Raw genomic sequence first — 8,766 nt, 5'->3', positions numbered from 1 at the left:
GTTGACCAGGATGGTTTTTGCATTGGTTCTCCATTCTGTGGACTCAGCGGTGAATCCCAGCCAGCAGCTAAGGACCCACTGCTTGCCCACTGACCCCCAGAGCAGGAGAGAGGAGAGAACAGGAAGAATAGAACTCCTGGATTGAGATAGTGAGAGTTTAATAAAGGCCATGAGAAAAAGCATCAGCAAAACCCCCAAGTGATACAAAGGCACTTTGTTTGTCTTACCACCTCCTGCCATCAAACCGGTGCTCAGGCAGACCCTGTCCTCGGTGCCACAGAATCATGGAATGTAATCACAGAATGGTTTGCAGCCATGAGCTCTCCCCAGAGCTTCTCTCCTCCCGGCTGAACAAGCTTAGCTCTCCTCCATAGGAGTGGTGTTCCAGCCCTCTGAGCACCTTCATGACCTCCTCTCGGCTCTCCCCAAGAGATCCACATCTTTTCTATGCTGGGGCCTTTGAGCGGAGCACAGGTGGAACCTCATAAGAATGGAGCAGAGTGGGGAATGACCTCCCTCAATTTGCTAACTGCAATTCCTTTCTCAAACTCTCACCCCCAGCTTAGGTAGTCCTACATTTATTGTCTCTGAAAACAAGCAAACATCTTCAACCTAAAGTGTTTATAAGCAAGACTTCTTCCTCAAATCTATTTATAATTCACAGTCCAAGTGTTTTGATTCTCAGAACTGTCCCCAAATATTCTTATATATCTGAAATGAATCTTGATTTTTGTCTGACTGATGCTGCCCGCCTGTGAGTCCCCCCGGCTCCAGATTTAGCAATATTGATCATCCAAGGAACCAAATTGCAGCATTACTGTTCAGCTTGCAGTGAGGGAGTTGGAGGCAGCAGCAGAGGCAGGACCTGGGGGCTGCTTTTTGCCTTTGCAGCAGTGGTTTCCAACAGAATGCATGGGGTAGGAAGGGAGAGATCAGATGTTCCCCCTACCGTCTCTTACAGTCCCCAGGAATAAGACTGCACATGATTTCCTCTCCTGCACTGCAGTGCTCCTGCTCCCTCAGCATGGGAAGTTCGGTGCCGGCTCCAGTACCACGATTCCCCTCTGCTGGCTGCTGTGGTCTGCGCACCCTCCTCAGCTCTGCCTCATTCTCCCCTCCTGATTTGCCTGAAGCATCTAAAGGCGAGTTTTACCAATGCACATGGGTATGCGATGTGTGTGTGCATACACACGAATGCGCTGTTAGTCAAGTTGTAGCAGGGAGGCGCTGTGTTTCTCGGTAGCACCCAGTAGCTCTGGCAGGGTTTGCTTTTTGTTTTGTGCAGCCTTTTGTCACGGTGAGACTGCTGAAAACCCATCTGAATACGGATCTTACTTACTAACATGTTTACCTAATTGCAACGGACCACATTTTATAAAAGGGAATGCGTTGCACCACTGTCACTGCTCTCTCTTTGAATTAGTTTTTACTAATTAAGAAATAATGACTCATAGTAGCAGTGAAGCATTCCCCTGCATGCTATTTTGCAGTACTGCATTCTTCATTAGTGCTTGCCCTCCCACCACCATACCTGCCCTGTGTTACTCCTGTCTGAAGCTACTCTTAGCTGGATGTCTTACTTGCAATCATGATGTGCTCCTCAGGTGGCTTCTCCACTTTCCACTTGCAGGATCTCAAGCTGCTGCACAGGTAAAGGAGGAGAATGGGGAAGATTTCAGTGTCCCCACTTTGGCTCTGGCTCCTCTTGCAGTGCTCACATGAGGGGTCCTGCTATAGAGGAGACTTTTTCTTGTGTATTCCAGCAAATACCTGGAGAACCTTGCTGCAAGCTCAGGCTGCATCTCTGAGCTGTTCCTTTTGGACTTCTCTGCAGTGAGGCTCAGTGCTCCTGGGCTGAGCGTGAACAGACTTTATTTGTGTTGCATACAAGTGTATGCTCATTCATTTCTGGAATTAAAAACACACTTGGCAATGCAGGTAAAGCCTTTAATTGGAAAGGTCCATGCCTGCTGGACATCAGATGAGTGAAGGAGCTGGTGTGACAGCACACCTGGCCTCAGATGAAGCATATACCTAACCCTAACCAGCCTTGGGCAGAGGTCCAGAGAGGTAACATCATTTACCTTTGGAGGTGGAGATGGCAAATTCATCCCAACTGATAAAGGCTGGTTGTTTAGCAGCAGGGATCAATCCCAGCAGCGCCTTCACTTTCCTCCTCCTCTTCATCAGGGCCACATTTTGAGCTGTGTACCAGGACCCAACCAGAGCCAGGGGTGGACTTTTATCCCATGGAATGACGCCGGTGGAAATGTGAAGATGGGGATCTCCTCATCCAGGCTGAAGAACGCCACCCGGCCCAATTCATAATCCAGAGCGATCCGGACCCACGTGGGAGTGCGAACATCAGGAAGGAGCGTGCGCTGCGGAGATGTGAGCGCCTGGAACTGCCCTGCCCACTGCCCCACGGCCCAGATGCCTTCCTCTGGGCCGAACTCAATCTCCCCTTTCCTCCTCACGTCTTCTCGACAGACGCCCACGGTCCAGCCCCCTCCATCCAGCACCACCTCCACCTCCCAGCAGTGCCTCCCTGCCGTGAAGCCCTCGCAGCCCAGCACGCAGCGCCAGGGATCGAAGCGCTCGGGGCGGCTGGGGACGTCCTGGCGTCGGTCTGTGCGCTTCACACTCCTGCCATCATCAGCCAGGATGAGGTCGCAGTGGGCAGTGCCCGCGTCCAGAACCACCTTCGCTGTGGGCAGAGGGAGGCACGTGTCGGGCAGAGCTCTCCTGCTGGGGAAGAAGGGGAAGGGTGCAAAGAAGCGGGAAGACGTGCAAAGCATTGGCGTGAGGAGCAGAAAGAGCTGCAGAGAGCCCAGAGCAGAGAGGAGAATCGTGGATCATAGAATCATAGAATGGCCTGGGCTGAAAAGGACCTCAAAGATCATCTAGTTTCAACCACAGGCAGGAGGAGGAACAGCAGCACAACTCCCAGCTGAGCAAATCCCCACATCCCCAGAGCAAGACCAGCGCTGCTCGCTGGGGCCCAGGACTCTCAGATGTGCCTTGGGGAGAGGATTGCATCAAGCAGGGCCCTGAGCACAGCACTGCAAAGTGTGAGCATCCCAGCATCACTGCAGGGGGGGCAGTGGGAAATGAGGGTAAAGCAAAGAGGGCTCAGCCCCCAGAAGGCAGAGCTTCAATTACCATCTTCAATCGGCGCTGCATATCTTCTCCACACTTGAAAAAACATTAGAAAACAAACACGGATGAGAGAGAACCCGAACGCACCCATGGCACCAGTTTGGCTGGGATGATGACAGGCCACGTGCTGCACATTTCCCAGATTGGTGGTGCGTTTGTGAAAGTCATTTCATGGTGTGTGACTTCCAGCCTTCGGTGTCTGGTGATGAGAAGTGCCCCATGCAGTTCTGATAAACGCAGCCCCGTTGCTGGGCCTGACTCACATGTGTACTTACTGTCTGTGTGTGCCTTCTTTGCGAACAGAAAGCATTTTTTTTTCTTAGTATAGAAGAAGTACAGGAAGTAACTTAAAATATAAAGGATGGCAATGCTTCTGAAGTGAGTTCAGCATCTGTCACCTCTTCATTTCCCAGCAGCAGACCCAAACCAGGGTGTAAATGCAATACTCAGGGGAAAACGGACCAACTGAAACATCTCCCACATAGGAAGAGGAACGTACTCACCAAGTTCCTCAGCTTGTTTCTCTGCAAAACAAGGAACGAGCACAGATGGGAGCGGGCACCAGCGGACATCACCTCTCCCACAGCTGCCTGCGTAGAATGAGCCTTACCAATTTTGGAGTCACGGTCCCCTAAGCAGCAAAGAGAAAGACCCCCCCGTTAGTGATGGATCCGCGGCACTGGGGGCAGCTGGAGGGCTGCATGGAGCAGTGCAGGGGGATTCTACCAGAGAGGATGGGACTTACGCAGCTCTGCGGCTTGTGCTGCTGCAAAGAGAACCAGAGGAACTCGTTACCATCACAGCAACACAAAATGTGAGACCCCAACCTGCCACCTCTATCAGGAAGGGGCTTTTGCAGAGCAAATCTCTGCCAATATACAGCACCCTTGCTCTCTCTTTGCTTGTGCCATGAGCTTACTTAAAATTGCAGCATCATTTCACAATTTCATCCTTTTGTCATTTCAGAAATCCGTTCCTTAATTTTCTTGGCTGCTCTGTACCCCTTTGCCTCCACCACCCCATCCTTAAGATAATCAGATAATCATTATCCTTGTCTAATCAGTCAGTGGAAATTCTCCAGCTTTCCAAGTCGTGGCAAAGTGGATCTTACCTATTTTTTTCTCATGCTTTCCTGTGAATAAAAACAGAAGAAAGAAACATCAGCAGTTTAAAAAACCACGCTGGTTATCTACATCTGCAGCTCCAAACCCACACAAGGCAGTGGCGTCCAAATGACCCCAGAGGGGTCCCTGCCCCCCAGACCTCCCCAGAGCCCGAGCAGCGAGTCAGAGAGGGGCCCCTGCCCCAGCCCAGGACTGTACCTTTCATTTTCAGCAGATAAACAGCAACGATGGAGAGAGCAACCACTGCAACCAGTACCAGGCTCAGGGCGATCTTCCACGGTCTGGCGTTTTGGAAAAAAGGATCTGAAAAATAAAAGAGCCCCGTAGGGCTTCGGTTACCCTGCAAGCAGTGACAGAACGCAGATTTATGTCTGTTCCAGGGAAAAGACAGCCTGTGCCCGCAGCATCGTGCTGCGCTTACCTGCTACAGAGAACGCAGACTCCTTCTCCTGGTTGTGCAGCGCAGCCCTGACCACGCAGGCCAGCTCCTGGCTGTCACCACTGGCGAGGACGAGGACACTCTCTGCTGTGTAGAGGCCACCGCCGTCCTGGGTGACGTTTTCAGAGAGGGAGGGCAGCCACTGCCCACGGGGGTCCCGCCACAGCAGCTGGGGCTGCGGGAACCAGCCTGCAGAGCGGCACGCCACGCGGATGCCGCCGTCCTGGTAGCGCTGCAGTGCGATGAGCGGGGCTGAGCCACTGGCTGCAGGAAACGGTGGTTGTGGGTTATGATGGGGAGGGGGTGATGCTGGGTACGAGGTTGGGGGATAACCAGCCCGTGGCAGGGGGTGGAACCGAATCACAGAATCACAGAATCGCCAAGGTTGGAAAGGACCTCAGGATCACTCAGTCCAACATCCACCCGTTCCCAATAGCTCTCACCAAACCGTGTCCCTCAACACAAAGTCCAGACGTTCCTTGAACACCTCCAGGGTCGGTGACTCCACCACCTCCCTGAGCAGCCCATTGCAGTGCCTGCCCACTCTTTCAGAAAAGCAGTATTCCCTCACATCCAGCCTAAATCTCCCCTGGTGCAGCTTGAAGCCATTCCCTCCAGTCCTATCACCAGTTACACGAGAGAAGAGGCCGACCCCAGCTCACCACAACCTCCCTTCAGGTAGTTATAGAGAGCAATGAGGTCTCCCCCGAGCCTCCTCTTCTGGAGGGCTTTAAGGCCCTCCCAGCACAAGCTGTTCTATGATGTTTTGTGTTTATGCACACAGAAAGCACCCAAGTTCTTATCCAGTCTTCTCCATAAACATCTGCCCTGGAGGCTGCTATAAAGTAATCCCCAGGTCTGGATATTAATATATAAAAGCATATTTTACTTTATTGCCCACTGCCTTTTTTTTTTTCCTATACCCATTTTTATATTAAGAAAATAATTTCAACACCATGTCTTGTGGGCAGCATGTTTCATTGGCCACGTGTGGCTGTGCAGCGGACACCTCCGCCTCTCTGGGACAACTCGGTGAGCACAGTCACAGCGTTGTGGAGTCACAGAACAGCTTGTGTTGGAAGGGACCACCAGGATTCCCTGAAAAAGCACCTGGGGTCACTGCGTGGGTAAAAGGTGGGAGAGAAGAGCGGGATGAAAAGTGGGGTGAAAGATGGGGAAGGAGGGCGGATGAAGGATGGGTGAGATTAGGATGAAGGTTGGCAGAGAGGAATGGGATGAAGGATGGGTGAGAAGAAGAAGAATGGGATGAAGGGTGGGATGGAGGTTGGGAGAGAAGAATGGGATGAAGTGTGAGATAGAAGAATGGGATGACGAATGTGTAAGGAGAGTGGGAAGAAGGGGTGGAGAGAAGAGTGCTGGCTGTGAGCAAGCAAATCAGAGGTACTGGGAGGAGCCCCCCACAGAAGACAGGGACACAGATGAATCATGAGAACAGCTTTTCCATGCTGTGAGAAGAGCCTTTTCACATAACTTGAGTGGATACAAGCTGAAGGACAAGATGCTTGCATACAAGTGAGCTCAAGAACAGAATGCAGAGGCTGTGGAAACTCACAACTCGCCAAACAACGATAAGAAAGAAGGGTAGACACCCCATTATCGAAGACAGGAAAGTGAAACAGGTGCCTCAGCTCAACACAACACCCCCCAACCCCTTTAAAGACTGAAAGTTCACATCAAGAAAAATGGTTAGCCTTTATCCGATGACCACCAGAGACCCCCGCCATGTTTTAGGATGCACGCTCAAGAGGGCGGAACAACATAATTCCTCAGAATTCTGCCCCATTTTCTTGTAGATAATGAATATCTATATGTTATATCTTTAAAAATGCAACCACTGCTTTTCTCAGCGTGTGCCAGCAGGAGATATCCGCCTCGCACGCAGCAGAGTGAACCCGTCTGCTTCAGAACCTTCCGTGGGTTGCAGTTTGGTTGGGCGCGTCGCAGACCACAGACCTGTGACCTGCAGCTCCACCGCAGCCTCGTCGTATCCCAGATCAGTGCGAACAAAGCAGGTGTAGCTCCCTCTGTCAGACAGCTGGACGCGGAGGATTCTCAAGCTCACGCTGCCATTGGCGAGGCGCATCTCCGTGCGCCCTTGGTATCGAAGCTCCTGGTCCCCGTACTGGTCCTGGCCATCCCTGTAGCGATGCACGAAGGGCGTGAATTGGTCCCTAAACCACGTCACCTCCATGTCCTGTGTGCTCTGCTCCGGGGACAGGCGGCATGGCAGCACCACGTCCTGCCCCACAGCCACAGCCACAGGGTCAGGGGGGCCCTGCACGCTGAACGGGGCTGGAAGAAAGCAAGAAATCACTGTGAGTTGGCTGAAAGCCTAAGCTGAAAGCCTGTGCTGAAGGCCTGTGCTGTGCCATCCCATGGGCAGAGCAAACACAGCCACGGGGGCTCATACCTGACTGCAGCTCGTGAACATGGAAAACGGCACTGTAAATGACAGCAGCCAGCATAGGGCAGTGGAGGCAGCAGCCAGAAAACATCGTCTTCACAAAGCCCACCCTGAGAATGGAGAAGGGGAAGTGAAGGGAGAGCAGAGAGGTGAGAAGAGAAGCAGGGTGGCAGAACATTGTGGGGGGTGACATACTTTTAAAGGGATTATTTTGCTGATTTTGGCACAGTTTTTATAATAACCAGCCTAAGGTTGGAATCCCCAAGGTTGAACTCGATTTTACATCAGCAGCCCAACTTTGCCACTTTCCCATTGCCTTAAAGAAGACACTGTACCTTGTCCTTTGTTGAGAACAAATCTAAAACCTGTTGCAGCAGATGGGTGCTTTGTGCCCAAAGCAGCACGCACCATGGTTTGAATCTGGAATTCTTGCTGCTCTTATGCAGCCCTGAATTAGGAGTTGGAAACATTCAGGATTGCAACGAGAAACCTGACGGAGTGCCCACGGCAGTGAGTCCAAGTTCCTGGCCCAATCCCAACAGGGATGCTCACAGGGATGATCCCCACTTTGGGATGGGGATGGAAGGAGCACAACCACAGCCAAACCACCCCCCAGCCCCAAGCTTACCACCCGTGCAGTCCTTTCTCTGCCAGCGAGGGTGGAGGGCAGGGAACAGGAAATGCAACCGCTGAATGAGATCTCACAGCCGGGACGCCCATTTCCTTCTGCACCTCCTCCATTCAGAAACGAAAGTAACAGAGGTATTTGGGCATTGCTGACGGGAGGATTTGCTCTGGAAATGCTGTTGCTTCTTGGGGGTTGCTGGGGGCTCACACAGCAGCGGGACACGGAGCACACAAAGGCACAGACCTGGCCCACACTGGGGAACGGAGCCGACGGCTCAAAATAAAAGTGTTTGTGCTGATAGGGCGTGCATCACTTTGAGGAGCGTGGCTTCTGCAGCTCATAGGGATGCTGATGATGTCAAGCATGTGGGCAGGGAGGAACATGCAGGGGAAGAGAGTGGGAAGGGCAAACCGTGGGGGGAGAAATTCCACGGGATGGGCTGAGCTGGGGTGAAGGCATCACTCCTGGGCACATGAAAAAGTGCCTGTAAAGGGGGAAGGAAAAGGGGGAGGGCACAAAGACCAGTGTGCACCACCCACCATTACCAGATGAGCAATTCAAGCCCTGCCAACGTCTCTCCCCGCAACCCATTGGCAGCACAGCACAGCTGGGCAAGTCTGTAAGGAGCCAGAGCTCCTCCATCTGACTCCGCACAACCCGGGCACCCGATAAGCTGGTGTCCCCAGCTGACGTCCCACCCGAGCACAGGGGACCCAGCAGGGCTCAGAGCTCCGTATGGCACAGAGGGCTCTTATCACCAGCCTGCAGGCGGCCAAGGGGAGGGGAGATGCAGGGATTCCCACGATGCCTCTCTGCAAACAGCATGGGGACACTGTGGGGACACTCCTTTCTAGCCGCGATCTGATGAGGTCCGGTGAGCAAACTGAAGGTGTCTGGACCCATCTGAACCCTTCTTTCCCACTGTCAGCCTGCAGTGAGTGCTGACTGTGCTGGGATGCTGTGACTTCTCCAGCATTCCCCAAGCTTCTGG

At 52.7% G+C, this 8,766-nt stretch overlaps 1 protein-coding gene across 11 annotated transcripts; it reads right to left on the bottom strand.

Moving 5' to 3' along the window:
• Positions 1-141: 141 nt before the first annotated feature.
• LOC122165948 (butyrophilin subfamily 1 member A1-like) lies at positions 142-8,078 on the bottom strand. 11 transcript variants are annotated; one of them, XR_006170633.1, is made up of 14 exons: positions 7,776-8,076; positions 7,154-7,257; positions 6,697-7,035; positions 4,705-4,986; positions 4,482-4,586; positions 4,271-4,291; positions 3,905-3,925; positions 3,770-3,790; positions 3,663-3,683; positions 3,163-3,195; positions 2,085-2,707; positions 1,771-1,908; positions 1,581-1,642; positions 142-1,136 (listed from the first exon to the last, which is right to left on the bottom strand). XR_006170633.1 is itself a non-coding variant. In XM_042829353.1 (11 exons), the coding sequence occupies exons 1-11, from the start codon at positions 7,886-7,888 to the stop codon at positions 2,187-2,189; spliced, it is 1,581 nt and encodes a 526-aa protein (XP_042685287.1). In that variant the 5' UTR covers positions 7,889-8,076; the 3' UTR covers positions 1,915-2,186. The 11 variants fall into 11 exon arrangements, 3 of the variants coding, with proteins under 3 accessions (XP_042685287.1, XP_042685288.1, XP_042685289.1); XR_006170635.1 differs by having other exon boundaries at positions 142-457; XR_006170630.1 differs by having other exon boundaries at positions 142-1,642.
• Positions 8,079-8,766: the final 688 nt, after the last annotated feature.

Source organism: Centrocercus urophasianus, unplaced genomic scaffold, assembly GCF_019232065.1.
Source record: "Centrocercus urophasianus isolate 14NV4802_14NV808 unplaced genomic scaffold, USGS_Curo_1.0 seq_308, whole genome shotgun sequence".
Classification (NCBI taxonomy): domain Eukaryota; kingdom Metazoa; phylum Chordata; class Aves; order Galliformes; family Phasianidae; genus Centrocercus; species Centrocercus urophasianus.
Note: the sequence above shows the minus strand (reverse complement) of the source record. Positions and strands in the feature narration are given on the sequence as shown.

Bases quoted from the DNA above. Each gene is read 5' to 3' on its own strand.
- LOC122165948 (XM_042829353.1), bottom strand. From the start codon at position 7,888: ATGGAGGAGGTGCAGAAGGAAATGGGCGTCCCGGCTGTGAGATCTCAT. The intron at 7,036-7,153 runs GTATGAGCCCCC...GCTTTCTTCCAG, and splicing joins TGTTCACGAGCTGCAGTCAG to CCCCGTTCAGCGTGCAGGGC. The intron at 4,292-4,481 runs GTACAGTCCTGG...TTTTATTCACAG, and splicing joins TTATCTGCTGAAAATGAAAG to GAAAGCATGAGAAAAAAATA.